This window comes from Urocitellus parryii, chromosome 15, assembly GCF_045843805.1.
Source record: "Urocitellus parryii isolate mUroPar1 chromosome 15, mUroPar1.hap1, whole genome shotgun sequence".
Taxonomy (NCBI): Eukaryota; Metazoa; Chordata; class Mammalia; order Rodentia; family Sciuridae; genus Urocitellus; species Urocitellus parryii.
In genome coordinates, this window is record NC_135545.1 from 57,397,268 (window position 1) to 57,411,918 (window position 14,651).

At 65.2% G+C, this 14,651-nt stretch overlaps 1 protein-coding gene across 1 annotated transcript; it reads left to right on the forward strand.

Annotated features, from left to right (window-relative positions):
• Nucleotides 1-1,685: 1,685 nt before the first annotated feature.
• On the forward strand, nt 1,686-6,534 carry LOC144250310 (malonate--CoA ligase ACSF3, mitochondrial-like). The gene is made up of 4 exons (XM_077792836.1): nt 1,686-1,827; nt 2,424-2,558; nt 2,904-3,015; nt 5,163-6,534. Exons 1-4 carry the CDS (start codon nt 1,686-1,688, stop codon nt 5,278-5,280), a joined length of 507 nt encoding a protein of 168 aa, XP_077648962.1. The 3' UTR covers nt 5,281-6,534.
• The last annotated feature ends 8,117 nt before the right edge of the window (nt 6,535-14,651 follow it).

Sequence of the window (14,651 nt, forward strand, 5' to 3'; positions counted from 1 at the left end):
GGTGCCTGAGAGGTCAACAGAGGGTCTGACCCAGCCACTGGGCTTCCTGCTGCTCCCCAGCTCCAGGCAGAGCTGCCGCCCACTCCTGGCCTGGCCTGGCCTGGCCGTGCGTCGCACAGTGCGCGTCCCAGGGCCCTGCTCGGTAGCACCGCAGTGTCCAGGCTGCATGAATGCCAGGCTGCATCTGGCCCGCATGGCCCTCCTCTGGCTCCTGGCCAGCGCTGCAGGGCAGGTCCAGGAAAACCCACAGGCTCAGCCCTGCCATCAGGCTGCCTTCTCCCTCAGCTTCTGAATTCTGGGTCTTCGGAGGCTTTGAGGCTGATGCCTGACTCCTTCCTCCCACTGTCCGACAAGGTGCTCCCCCTCATGGCCCGAGCCGTGGACCAGGCGGCCCTTGCTCCTGAGGGCAGAGCTGAGTCCTGAGAGTCCCCAATTCCTTTATTACGTCACCTGCGCCCGCCCTCATCCCTGTCCTGTGCTGCCGCCCCTGCTGTCCCTCTGTGTGAGAGTGTTGTCCTGGTCCTTCCCCACACAGGGCCTCCCCTCCCTGATTCCCAGGCCTTTCCTCCCTGCCCATCCCCAAACCTCCGCGTGCCTGGTCTCAGAAGTGAGAGGCGGAACCTCAGGCCTGGCAGTGTGGGGCACCCCCAGAGGGCAGAGGGAAGGCATGCCCACCAATAGTTGGTGCCGCCCAGAGCCCCTCACAGCCTGGGTGAGAGGAGTGTGGGGGCCCTCGGGAGCCTGTGTGTGCCAGGCTGTCCCACAGAGGACACCAGGAGAGTCAGGACCTCACGGGGAGGGTGTCGGTGGGGCCTCGGGGCAGGCAGGAACATCTGGGGAGGCCAAGTCCAGGACAGGACAGTGGCTCCCCCGCGCAGTCCCCCACACTGGCATCTGGGTGACTAGAGGCCCAGGGGAGCCGGGTCAGAAACCTACCTGCAGGGACCCCAGTGCCAGGCAGCACCTCCCTGGACAGTGAGCAGCCTGAGGATGCAGCCGTGGGGAGGAGAGCCAGCACTGGGGCAGTGGTGTGCTGGGGAAAGCCTTCGACCAGCAAGTGGCCATGCTTGGGATCCCAGTGACTAGAGGCCGAGGCAGGAGCATCGCAAATTCAAGGCCATCCTCAACAACTGAACACGGTCTCAGAAAAAATAAGAAGGGGCTGGAGATGTGGCTCAGTGGTAGACCGCCCCTGGGTTGAATCCCCAGTAACCCCCCCAAAAGGAAAAGGGGCGGGCTGTGGCCTGGTGGCAGAGCACCCTTGGGTTCAGTCACCAGGGAGGCCGCCTGGTCCTGGGGACATGGCTGGAGCCAGGCTACAGTGGAGCTGGGGGCAGGAACAAGCCAGGACAGGGTGTGTCCACCATCCCCTCAGCCCACCCTGCGTCCTTTCCTGCTGGCCAGTGCCCACAGGCAGGCTGTCCCGGGACAAGCGGGAGGCCACCCACAGCTCCTATGTCTCCCTCAGTGCAGAGCCACCGCACGGGAGGCCTCCAGGCCCACCTCCTCCATGAACAAGCCTGGAGCCCCTCCGGCACCCGTCCATCTTGCTTGGTAGATGGGAGCACGCCCCAAGCTGCAGGTCACAAACTTGGCAGGAGGTGGATGGTACCGGGGGTCAGCAGTGACCTGCTGTGAGACATTCATGGCCCCGGGGAGGGGAGCCTGTGCAGACTGGGGGCAGCATGCATCTGCAGACACGCAGCATCCCCTCCCAGGAAGCCGCCTGGGCAGGGCGCAGCCTTCCACTGGCCCTGCACCCGGCCCCGCTGCCCCTGTGGCTGAGCATCCAGATCTCAGTGGTCATGGGATCCTGGGGAGGAACAAGTGAGTGGCTGGCTGTTTCAGTGGCAGAGGTCAGGGGCGAGGGTGGGAGGACCCCTCTCGTCAGGGAAGTGTGGCAGTGACCCTGCAGGTGTGGGATGTGCCTGTTCACACCCAGCACCAGGCGGGGATGTCCTCAGGGGCCCACAACAGGCCAGAAGGGCGACGTGGGTTAGCCAGGCTGACGGCTCCACAGCTCTCGTCTGTCTGCACAAGGCTGGGTCAGTGTCAGGGCTGTCCCTCACGCCTCCTGCTCAGGGTCAGCTGCCCAGCTGGTGTGCTGCCGTGTGCAGAAAGGCCCCTCACTAACAGTGGCCAGTCACCACTGATGGCAGTGGCAGGGACAGGCCCACGTGCAGCCTGCAGCGCAGGGTGTCACAGGCCTGATCCCACTGGCTCCGGGCATGTTGTGGGCACTGGCTTGACCCTGTGGAGGCCGTGTCCGCGGTCCCCCAGGCACAGGGCAGGACAGTGGAGAGATGTGAGTGATGGGTGCCAGGGGCTGGTGGCCAAGGTGACCACAGGTGCCCCAGGGTTTTCTCCTGGGGACTAGGCGCACCCAGGTTGCCCTGGGGATGTCACAGAGCCCACTTTTTCAGGGGACACTGCTGTGTTCAAGGATGGCAAGTACTGGATCCGAGGCCGGACCTCAGTGGACATCATCAAGACGGGAGGCTACAAGGTCAGCGCCCTGGAGGTGGAGCGGCACCTGCTGGCCCACCCCAGCATCGCAGGTGAGCACTTGCCAGCTGCAGGGGACCTTTCCCTGCTCCTGGGGGGGTGTCCTTCCTGCACCTTCCCCAGGGCACAGGCTGGGGCCGGGCCTGAGCTACTGCCCACCGAACCCCAGTTTGGCTTCCAGGTGACGAGGTGCACACCCGGTCTGCAGGACAGTATGGGGGGCAGACCCCGGAGACACCACGGGGAGCCGTCCTCACACCCGAGGGGAGCCAGTAGGGCTTTCCAGAGCCTGGACGTGGCTGGGCTGCTGTCCACCTTCTCTGCGAGGCCCCACTGCTGCTTGACCCGCGCGGTCACTGGGGACTTCCCAGGTGTCCCAGCCTGACCTTCTGTTCTAGACGTGGCCGTGATTGGGATTCCAGATGTGACATGGGGCCAGCGGGTCACAGCTGTGGTGACTCTTCAAGAAGGACACTCATTGTCCCTCAGGGACCTCAAGGAGTGGGCCAGGTAGGGCAGGGGCCCAGGATGGAGTGTCCTGGGGACTGAGAGGGGCAGAGTGGACTGTCCTGGGATGTGTAATGACAGGGTGGACCATCCTGGGCAATGAGGAGATGGCCCCGGTCTTGGCATTGTCCCTTTTAGAGGTGGACAAGAGGAGCAGCCAGGCCAGCAGTGAGGCCTGTGGGCGGTGCTGTCTCTGAGTGCAGACCTGGAGAGAGGACACCCCTGCCCTGACAGGATGCGGCAGAGGGGCACGTCCTGGGCCCTGGGCCGTCCCTGCTCCAGGGTCAGTCTCAGATCGGCAGCAGGCCCTCCCCTTCTAGACCTGCGGAGCCAGGCCCCGTGTCCTGAGCCCCCACCCCTTCCCCTTCCCGTCCTCAGGGTGGCCCCAGCTGCTCGTGCCATGCTGGCCCCTTGCTGACCTGCAGCAGAGCCTCCCCTGGGCCCTCCCCATGCTCCCCACAGGCCACTCTCCTCCCGCGTTGGCCCCGGTGGGTTCAGGCACCCCAGGGACCACCCGGGCCTGGTGGTCCCGCCCAGACTAGGCTGAGCTGTCCTTCAAGGCCAGGCAGGATGATGGGGACCCTCTGGGACCTTCGGGGCGGAGCCTCAAGGGGCCAGCAGACTAGGCTGCAGCTGCGGCCCAGCTGTGTCCCGAGCCCTCCCAGACCAGGGCCTCCCACTCTCGCGCTCTGCCCAGCCCGTCCCCTCCTCCTCCGGCTGAGGTGGCTCTGGCTCGTCCAGAACAGTCTCCAGCAGCGGGAGCCTGTGCTGCGTCGGGGCAGTTGGCGTCCCCGAGGGCAGCACATGGGAACGCAGGCGGGTGGCTTCGGCTTTGATGAGCAGCGGTGCCCCGCGCTGAGAGCCGCAGGAGCGCCCGTGGAGGGCTCACCAGCCTCTGCTTCTGAGCGCTTGTCTCTGGTTCTGGTCAGCTCCTGCCCAGCACCCGCAGGGCCCCTGTTGGCCCTTGGGCTCACAACGGTGCCTGTGAGGAGACCCCAAGACAGGGAACTGGTGCAGAGGCCCGGGCACACTGCCAGGTGCAGCCGCGCAGAGCCCTGTGGGGGTCCAGAACTACTGGTACTGCAGACCCTGTCCCCTGATGGCCAGGAGCCATCCTCCGGAGCTGGAGGAGCTGTGGGGTGCAGGCCAGCCTGGGGACGAGTCCCCCTCATGACTCACAGGTCTGCCTGCCGCTAGGATCCTGGCCCAGCACCATGGGGATGTGGAAGGGCTGCCTGGACAGGTCACTTATGGGCACAGAGAAAGTCGCGAACATGACTCACCCAAACACTGTTGAATGTAGACAGCACACTTCAGTGACAAGGTGGGCCACATGGTTGGGCCTCAGGGTCTGCAGGCCTCAGTGGCCTCCTGGTCTCCTGGTCTCAGTGGCCTCCTGGTCTCCTGGTCTCAGTGGCCTCCTGGTCTCCTGGTCTCAGTGGTCTGCTAATCTGTTGGTCTCCTGGTCTTGGTGGCCTGCTGGTCTCAGTGGCCTGCTGATCTCAGTGGCCTCCTGGCCTCCTGGTCTCCTGGTCTCAGTGGCCTCCTGGTCTCAGTGGCCTCCTGGCCTCCTGGTCTCCTGGTCTCAGTGGCCTCCTGGTCTCAGTGGTCTGCTGGCCTAGTGCTCCCTTGGCCTCAGGTCTCCTGGCCTCAAGGGTCCCCTGGTCTTGAAGGTCTGCATGTCCCGCCCAGCCTGCCAGGCTTCCTGGTGTCTGCTCAGGTCTCCACATGGCCTGCAGAGCCGGCAGCCGCCTCTGCCCACTGCCCCCTCAGGCTCTCAGACCTCCTTGTGGCACAGCTGTGCAGGGGAACAGGCCCCCCAGGGGCAGCTCTTCCCAGCTCCCAGGCGGGCCCTCAGTAGGCACCTCCGCCTCTCACTGTGGTTGCTCAGGACCGGCCCATCCCCAGGGTGTGACCTTGTCCGGGAAGCCGTGAGTATGCCGTGGTCTTTGTGGTGTGAGTGACAGTTGGACACTGGCCCCTTCCTGTGTTCAACCACTCCCAAGCTCCTGGGGAAGAGATGGGGTATGGTCACAGGCCCTGACCAGGCTGGGGCCCAGATTGGGTCCATGTTGCTGAGTCCCAGCCATGGGGACGTCCTGTGTCCCAGGTGGGGCCGTGCAGTGGCCTCAGCTGCACTTGTCCTGCAGAGGCGTGCTGGCCCCCTATGCCATCCCCTCGGAGCTCCTGCTGGTGGAGGAAATCCCACGGAACCAGATGGGCAAGGTCAACAAGAAGGACCTGGTCGGGCAGTTCTACCCGTCGTGAGCAGAGGAGGCAGCGGTGGGAGCTGGAGGACAAGAGGTGGCCCACGCCCACGGCCACCCCAGGCTCCCCAGTCCTCTGTGTCCTTGCCCCACAAGGTGCAGCCTCGCGGTCCTAGCCCGCCCCGCCCCGGGCTGCTGGCCCTCTCCAGGGCAGGTCCCAGGAGGGTCCCGAGGTGACGTGAGATGAACACCCACCCGAGCTGTGTCACCACCTGCACCCAGCGCCTGCCTCCCCAGAGCCACCCAGCCGCCCAGTGCCTCCGGTGGAGCCTGCGTGCCCTGGGCCCCGGGCAGCTCTGGGACAGCCCGTCACGGCCGTCAGCCGAGGCACTCCGACCCCGCAACTCCTGCCACCGTGGGCCTTCTGTGTGCCAGGAGGAAAATTCATTCCTGAGGCCACAAGCGGCCATTCTGATGACGCTGCTCCTGCTCGGCCAGCTCAGCCTCCCTGGCCCCCGCTGTCTCCTCCGCCGCCTTCTCCTTCCCAGCCCCGCCGCTCCGCGTGCCCGTCCCCGTGGGCAGCTCTGAGCCCAGGGAGCTCCTGGCGCAGGTCCTGCTCGCACCCACCACACTGGCTCCCGCTGGGGGCCATCAGCTCCCGCTCCCCGCGGCCTGCCCTCCCAGGGGAATGCCCCCAGAGGCCTGTGTGGACCTTCTCAGTAGCTGAGGAAATGTCTTCTGCTGGGGAGGCGGTTTAAGGGTGCGGGGGCCTCCCCAGTCACCGAATTCACTGTGTCCAATGAGGAGGCTCGGGTCCCTGGAAGTGCCCCTGCAGTCCGTGCTGCGTCCACAGCACGTGTCACACACAGCCCCTCAGCCACGAGGCTCTCCCTGCCCTGGCCTCACCCGGGCCCCTGCACAGGCCCCAAGGGAGCAAGCACGCGGTCACCCCGCGCTGAGGCGCAGACCCCCCTGCTAGGACAGCGCGACTGAGCGCCAGGCAGCGGCACAGCGCCCACTGGCTAGAGGTGCTCACACCCGCCACACCTGCTCTCCCAACCTGGGGCTGCTGGCAGAGGGTCAGTGCCCCTGGCCACCCTGGCCGTCGGCGGGCAGCCTGCTGCCATGGAGTAGCACCGGGAGCAGGCGACGGGAGCAGGCTGGAGTTTACATGGTCACAGGAAGCGGCTGGGCTGGGCTGGGCTCGGGGGCAGAGCACTTGCCTGTCGTGTGAGAGGCCCTGGGTTCCATCCCCAGCACCACGTGAAAAATAAATGGGAAAATAAGGGTGTTGTGTCCATCTACAGCTAAAAATCATTTTTTTAAAAAAGGGAAGTGGCTCTGACCCAGCCAGAGGCCCAGGGCATTTGGGGAGTTGCTGGAGGAGGGGGCCCTGGACGGTGGCTGGGGGCAGCAGCAGGACCTAGAGCCAGGCCACAGCGCCTCCTGTGCCCAGGGCCCCATGCAGACTGTGGGGCCACCCTGTCCTTCCCCTCCCTCATTAGCACCTGCAGGTGGGCTTCAGGCCACCTGAGGAGACTACTGCTGCCTCCTGGGAGCAGGGACAGGCGCCAGCAGCTCAGGGTGGCCTGTGGGCCAGGTGTCAGACCCAGTGCCTCTGCACAGGGACACAGAGGGTCCTTGGGTCGGAGCCTTGCACAGGCCACCAGGTGCTAGGAGCCACAGCAAAAATATTGATACAGGCACCTTTGGGTTTAGTGACTGCCAACCAGCCATTCAGATTATGATTATGTTAAGTTACATTATGGTAATTGTCTCCTGCTGTTTACCTGGGCCTGTTTCGGGACTCAGGTTACTCATGTCACTCTTGTAATGGGAGAGTTCCCATTGGTTGGGAAAGGATGGTAGGAGGGTGTTCCGGGGGAAGTGGAACCCCCCCGGCTCAGGTAGAACACACATGGTGGACCCACTTGTTAGGGGACGCACACGGCCTCTCACAAAATAAAACTTTGTCTCAGTTTGACTGGCTTGTGTTTTTGTGCCCAACCGGGTTGCAAGATTGCAAGCCGGCGTGCACTGACAGCCCAGCAGGGAAGCGCTCAGCAGGGGTGCCGCAGGCAGTGCTCGGGGACAGCAGCGGCAGGAGCGGAGCTCAGCCAGCCCGCTCGACCCGGGGCCAAGCAGCCTGCAGCAACCAGGAGCCAGGAGCCCTGCTCCCCCTGAGTCCTGGTTGGGACCTGGGAGCATCAACCCACTTGGGCCAGCATCATCTGACCCTCCTCCCCAGAGTGGACGTGTTACAGACGTGTCCAGCCCAGACCTCCTAACTCTCAGACCCCAGCCCCACAGGCCGCCTGGGGTTGAGGTTTCCACCTGCTGCCCTGGCTTCTGGCCAGCACCAGGGAGCAGGACCATTCCAGGTAGGGGGGCCAGCCGGGCACAGCTCCTAGGAAGCCGCAGGTGGGCAGGAAGCTGGGCAGCCAGCTCTGCAGCACGGTGTCCTGGGCCATAACAGGTTCTGGAGACGGCGGCCCAGTGTGTTGGGAAGCCGTCCTGGGCCACTGTACAGACCTCAGGTGGCCCCACCACAGCTAGGTGGCCTTGCAGAGAGTCCTGCACAGACGCCTGGTGTGCACGTCCACCCCTCCCTCCTGGTCTTCTCTCTCCCCCACCCTCAGGCTGACCTCTGCTGGGCCCTGTCTCCTTCCTGGGCGCTGCGTCCCTGGCTGGGCTGGGAAGCGCTCCCTGTCACCTTCGTCATCATGGTCCTTGGGTGCTGTCATGCAGCTCTCAGTGCCCCTTCTAGAACCTTCCCAGCCAGAGCAGACGACCTCATCCTGCCCTGGACACTGGCCTGGGTGGTCTCTGGGCCAGTGCCCCCTCACCAGCCATGGGGCAGGTCAGAGCAGCCTCATCCCATGGGGTGGAGCAATCACGCTGTTGCCACAGGAGCCACAGCATGGCACGGTGACAGCTGGCCAAGGAGGCCAGCACCAGGTGGCCACGCTTACACTCAGCTCCTCATGGCGGTGGGGGACACAGGAGGGGTGGGAGCAGCAGGGAAGGAGAAAAGGTCCATAGAACACTGGGGCGACCCCACGTCTTTTCCAAGAAGCAGCTGACCTGCAGCCCTGCCTGGCCTCAGTGGACAGGATGTGTCACAGTCCTCAGCAAACTACCTGTTCCCTGCAGGAGAAATGCAGGCCTAGGGTCATGTCCATGGGAGGAGCCCAAGTTACCTGAGGGGAGACTTCTGTGAGCAGATCCTGAACCTCTGGGAGGTAGGGTAGCTCCCCCAGCCACGAAATCCAAGCCCGTAGGGTCACGACTCCGGTCAGGACAGTCGGCATGGCCAAGGGGACCTAGAGTGGTCATGGCAGTGGGGCTTCAAAGTCTGATCTGTCAGTCAAAAGTCAAGAGGTGGACCCTGGTGGGACTCTGGAAATGTCTGCGATCCCCAGTAAAACTGGGTGCAGGAGAGGCCCGCTGTCCCCTCTCCTTTCTGAGGGGACCCCTCTCCCTTGAGAGTGGCCCCTTGCCCTTTTCTATCCTTTCAGTAAACCCATTGCTGTTACTCCGAGTGACGTGTCTGAAGCCTCTCTGACTTGATTGCAAGAACGGGGGTTTGAAGAGGGGGTCCTCACGCCGCCTCGGTCCCTCGGAAGGCCCCAGCTCCGTGACAATAGGGATAGCCAGCCACAGGTAGTGCAGGGCCCTCCTCACTGGCAGGGCAGGCTGCGTCCACCCAAGGACGAGGGTTCCCTGGGCCACGCATGCCCCCCGAGCTCGGGGCCCTGCCATGGTGAGCAGTGGGTTCCTTGTGCTCTGCACAGACCTAACGGACACCCTGCAGTACCTCCTGTGGGGGCCTCACACCTCCATGGGGAATGCCTTGGTGTGTTTTGCAGATGAGACGGCAGATGTTTTGCAGATGAGTCAGTGAGTGACAGTCCCTGTCTGTCGCAGGGCCTGGAAGAGAAGGGCTAGGGTGGAAGCCATGCCGCGTGGGGCCAGGGCCCTTCACCTTGGCTGAGACTGGGAACAGGTGGCCTCCTGCGAACAGGGAAACCCAGCCAAGGCAGCACCCTGGTGGGGGCTGGGGCGGTGGTCAGGTGTCCTGGGAGGGAGTGGCATCCGGCACAGGGGGAGGGGAGCCTGACATGAGGCGGGAGCAGGCGGCAGAGCTGAGGACCACCTGCTGGAGCCTTCAGGTGGCCAGGACTGAGCCCTGCCCAGGGGTCTCAGGAGGAAGGACTATCCCCTGCCTCAACTAGCAGCTCCACTGGCCAGGCCTGGGTACCCTAGGCGAGCTGACCGCTTGCTGCCCTGTGTCCCTACAGGGCTGACAGTGGCTTTGGGACACAGCTGAGGGGCAGGCTGCTCCTGGTGTGGCCTCCCACCCTGGTGCCGGTGCCCCCGCCATCTCTCTAGCATGTGATGCAGCCTCTCAGCATGGCCGGCAGCCCTGGGCCCCAGGCACCAGGCGGTGGCCCCTCGCTCACCTTGGGCCTGTCTGCACACTGCCCCTTTGGCAGTGCCCACCTCTGTCTCCTTCCCCCGCAGGGCCCTCCTGTACCTGTGAGAGCAGTGGTAGTGAGTACCAGATCAGTGCCCACGACGTCCTGTGTTCCTGCTCCTCCCACAAGGCCTTTCTCAGAAGTACTGGACACCCGGGCCCAGCGGGACAGTCACACAGACAGACGCACACACACCTTTATGTGCAGACACAGGCGCTCCACAGACCTGACACTTAGGGTCCCCAAATCCACCTTCCCTGGCCGGCTGCCCTGGGGCCCAGCACCCTGGTGGGCAGAGCAGGGCCCACAAGCTCCAGAGGCCAGAGCTGGCACCAGCTGGGAGCAGGTTGTTCCTAGTGGGCAGGCAAGCTCCAGGGCACCTCTGCTGTGCACTGAAGAGGGAAGCAGCTGACATGGGGCAAGGGTCCTGTTATAAAAGCTCTTAAACACCATGGGCACAAGAGAACAGTGGCCACCCCGTGGCCCCAGGTGCATCTTCAGCAGGTGAAATCCAGCAGAGTTGGTGCCCTGGCTCCTCCCAGCCCCCAGGATCGGGGCTCGCCACACAGGCCAGTGGGGGATGAATTCAGATGATGCTGGGCTTTCCTGACGGCCGGGAGCAGACGCTGGTCACAGTGGCTGTAGAGCAGAGGTCTCAGCAGAGCCTTCCCTTACCCTCCTTGCTGTCACCAGAGGCTGAGAATGAAGGACAGAGGTGGAGCCTGGGGGCGTGGGGGACACAGCAAGAGGCTGGGGTGGAGGAGAGGGGCAGACACCCACCCAGGGCACAATGACCCCCTCCCTGGGCACAGCTGGCTCAGACCTGTGGCTTACTGGGCAGCGGGGGCAGCCCTCCTGTAGGGCTGGGCTTGCAGGCCTGTAGCCATCCATCCCCCACCTGCCTTTTGGGAGCTGGCCCAACAAGCCCAGCCCCAGGATTTATCAGGTAGCCCTGGCCCATCTTGGAGAGCATTCTGGTGACCTGTCTTCTCTGCCCACCCTCCCCCTCATATCCTGTCCCTATGGCTAGCCCCACCCACTGGACTTCAGAGCTGGGACACTCCTCACTGCCCATCAGGTCTGGCCTACCCCTCACCCCAGCTGCCATGGCACATCCAGGTCAGGGGAGGAGCTGGCCGGCTGCAGAGCTGATGCGCAGGTGAGGCAGGTGGGCCATCCACCTGCGGCCCTGGAAGGGAGATGTGTGTCTCCACGTCTGGACAGGCATTTCCAGGGCCAGTGTCCTAAGATGGGGGCAGCAGCAGGAAAGAGCTCTTGACCCCTGCCCAGCTCAGCCCTCAAGTTCTGGCAAGCCTCCCAAACCAGGGACACCTCTGCTGGCATCCCTGGAGCCACACTGCCCTCTGCTGCTGGTGGTGGGTGCAGCAGGAGCTGCTAGACCTCCTGGCTGAGCTCCCACCCGCCACCTTGGTCAGGGGTGTGGGTATTATCTGGAGGTCACTATCAGCTAGGACATCCAGGAAACCAGGGGGGTTCTTAGGGATGGACCTGGGCCAGACCCACCATCCCCATGAAGAGGGCAGGTGAGGCTAGTGTCCGGCCATCCGGCAAGACCCCCCCAGCAGTCAGAGGCTTGGAGACCAGGCACCACCTGGCAGGAGGACTGCAGCCCCAGGGCCCCCTCTGACCAACCCCCTGTAGCAGCAGGGCTGAATACCAGGCTCCAGGCCCAGGCCATCCCCATCCTTAGGCCCACAGTGGCCTGTCAGGGCTGCCAACACCATGGGAAGGCTGTCTTGCCCTGTGTCCATCTGCCTGTCCATTATTTTGAACACTCACTACTCTTAAACGGACTTGGCCAATGATTCTGATTTTGTGTTTTTTGGGGGATCGTGGGTTTTGAACAAGAACAGAGCCCCCACCCTCCCTGGTGGGCATTGCTCTGACCCTCCTGCACTGTGTCCTGTGGCCAGGAGAGGGCGGGCAGTGCCAATGCTAGGACAGTGTCACCACCACCAGTCCCAGGTCTACCCCCACCCACTCCTGTGTCCTGGGGCCAGGCCAGGGCTCAGGCACTGTGGTCATTGGGCACCCCACTCTCCCTGATCAGCCTCTCCTCCACTCCCTGCCACCCTGGTCCAGGTCTCCAACCCCACAGTCTCCACTCCTGCCCCAGCCCCGCTGGCTGAACCTGGCCGCGGAGGGCCTCCCAGTAAAACGGAGCTTAGCGGCAGGGCTGCGGGCACACCGCACTAAAGCCGGGGTTCCTGCCCCATGGGATGAGCGGCCCGCCCGGCGTCGCCTGCTGTGAAGCTGCGTGTCTAACTCTGCGCCCTCACGGTGTCCGTCCCTCGGCTCTAAAGCAGGGCAGCAGCGCTTCCGTGAGGGAGCCGCCGCGCCCCATTGGGTCCTGGGGAAGTGGGAAACCTGCACCACGACACGAGCCCCAGGTTGGCCAGGGCATGTCTGGCTGTCCTCTGGGCCTCTCGGGGGTCCGGCTGACCTCGGCTGCACTCTTTCCCTGCGCAGGGGCACCTCCTTAGCCCGAGGGCCAGCGGGCGCCCCACTCTGCCTTGGGGAATGACACAGGAAGAGGGGTAGCGGAGGCCGAGTGGGAGGCCCGGAGGCCGCGTGGGAGGCCGGATCGCCAGGGCCCAGGAGCGCGCGGACCGTGCCCCGACCGGCGGCTAGAGCAGGCGCGCGCAGCCTGGCTGACCTACAGGCCAGTTCAGGCGGAGGAGGGAGGGTCCGCATTCGACCCCGCCCCGCCGACCCCGCCCCGCCGACCCCGCCCCGCCGACCCCGCCCCGCCGACCCCGCCCCGCCGACCCCGCCCCGCCGACCCCGCCCCGCCGACCCCGCCCCGCCGACCCCGCCCCGCCGACCCCGCCCCGCCGACCCCGCCCCGCCGACCCCGCCCCGCCGACCCCGCCCCGCCGACCCCGCCCCGCCGACCCCGCCCCGCCGACCCCGCCCCGCCGACCCCGCCCCGCCGACCCCGCCCCGCCGACCCCGCCCCGCCGACCCCGCCCCGCCGACCCCGCCCCGCCGACCCCGCCCCGCCGACCCCGCCCCGCCGACCCCGCCCCGCCGACCCCGCCCCGCCGACCCCGCCCCGCCGACCCCGCCCCGCCGACCCCGCCCCGCCGACCCCGCCCCGCCGACCCCGCCCCGCCGACCCCGCCCCGCCGACCCCGCCCCGCCGACCCCGCCCCGCCGACCCCGCCCCGCCGACCCCGCCCTCAAGCCCCGCCCCACTTACCCTGCGGTCCCCTGGCTGCGTGCGGTTGGAGTGGGGGGCCCTGGTGGGGAGGATGCAGAGATAAGAAAAGGGAGGGGGCTGCCCGGTGTGGGGGTCAGAGCTGTAGTCAGGACGTGGAAGGAGGGCTGCATGTCCCCAAGCCCGCAGGCAAGAGGACTCTTCTGGGGTTGACCGTCCCCACGGCCTGAAGTGGAGTCCGCAGAAAGGACTTCCGCGCTGCAGCCCAACACACCTCTTCCCCCTGCTGGGGTCCACAAGAGCCCCCCTGGGCCTGAGAAAGAGCTGCCCAAGGCTCCAGCTGGGCTTGCGGGCCTGGTCTCCTGTCTGGCTTCCCACGAGGGCCAGACTCCTGAAAGGATTCAGGGGCCTCCGCCTCGCTGGTCTGGGTCCAGCCCGGGGACCCCTACTCCAATGGCTGAGTCCCTGCCTCTGAGCCCCTCCTTGCACCAGGGGCTCAGCCAGGACCTGTCCCTGAGAGCCCCCTCCCAAGGAAGGGCTTGGCCTGTTTGTCTCGCCTCTCTCTGGGAGCTCAAAAGCAAGACCGAGGACCAGTGGAAAGTGGGGAGGGACTCTCAGCGTGGTCAAGCCTCTTTCTGGGTGGGCACTCCCTTCCGCCTATCCTAGAAACTCAAAGTTTTCAGCTTTGCCCCAGTCTCTGGGGCCCCTAGTCTCAGAGGCAAGGTCCCCAAGGGGCTCCTCCTCCACCCCCATTCAGCAAACTCCCTACCTTCCTCCCTCCCTCTTATTTGGAAGAGATGAATGCCAAGGACAGGGCCGGCTGTGCCTGCTGGCCTCCCCCAGGTGGCCAGTCCTCCTCCAATAGGCCAGGGCACAGATGGTGCTCACCTGCACAATCACCAGATCTGTGAGCAGCCCCCGCTCCCCATGATGTCACTCCTGTGCAGGGGCCCTCCTGCACAGACGTCGAGGGACACACACTCCCAGGTCCAGAGGACAGCTCCGAGCCATAACAAGAGCTGCCACGCTGCACAGGAGGTGACGGCAGGACAGAGGGCTTCTGGATGAGGTGGGGAGGGGGCTCCCTAGGAGGAGGCAATATGGGAGCTGGGCCCTGAGGGCCTCGTGGGAGTTCTGTGGGCAGAGCAGAGGAGGGTCTTCCTGGCAGGGAGCTTCACGGGCCCCAGGGCCTGGAGGAGCAAGTCGGCAGGAGCCGGGCCAGCAAGGAAGGTGCTGCCCTGAGTTGACAGTCTCCAGCTTCTGGGTGTCATTAAAGACTGGGACTGGGGAGTTCCAGGGGAGGGAGGGAGGAAAAGCCAGTCTGGAGCCTGCTGGCATCCAGGGCAGCTGGGGCAGGACACCAGGAAAGGACCTCTTCCCCCTGCTGGGTCCACAAGAGCCCCCCTGGGCCTGAGAGGATGTGAGGGTCTCCTGGGCAGATGCCTGGGAAGCCTCTCCAGCCTGAATAGACCCTTTATTCTCTCTGCCCGCTCACAGCCCAGGTGGTGCCAGGTCCTGGGGGCCTCAATAAGGCAACCCTAAGTCAACTACAAGTCCCTCCTACTGCACACTGGAGGAGCCCAGGTGACCCTGCCCTGAGCTTTAGACCCTCACCTGTGTGTGGAGCTGTGATTTCTCCAGCCCCTCCAGGCCACCACGCCCCTTCCTCCACCCAGAAACAGTGGGATCTGCCACCCTTGCCCTCCAGGGTGCAGAGCAGAGCTGGGGCAATTGGGACCCCACTGACCACAAGGACTGGAGGGGAGGATGCAC

Bases quoted from the DNA above. Each gene is read 5' to 3' on its own strand.
- LOC144250310 (XM_077792836.1), top strand. From the start codon at position 1,686: ATGCATCTGCAGACACGCAGCATCCCCTCCCAGGAAGCCGCCTGGGCA. The intron at 1,828-2,423 runs GTGAGTGGCTGG...CCACTTTTTCAG, and splicing joins GGGATCCTGGGGAGGAACAA to GGGACACTGCTGTGTTCAAG. The intron at 3,016-5,162 runs GTAGGGCAGGGG...CTTGTCCTGCAG, and splicing joins GACCTCAAGGAGTGGGCCAG to AGGCGTGCTGGCCCCCTATG.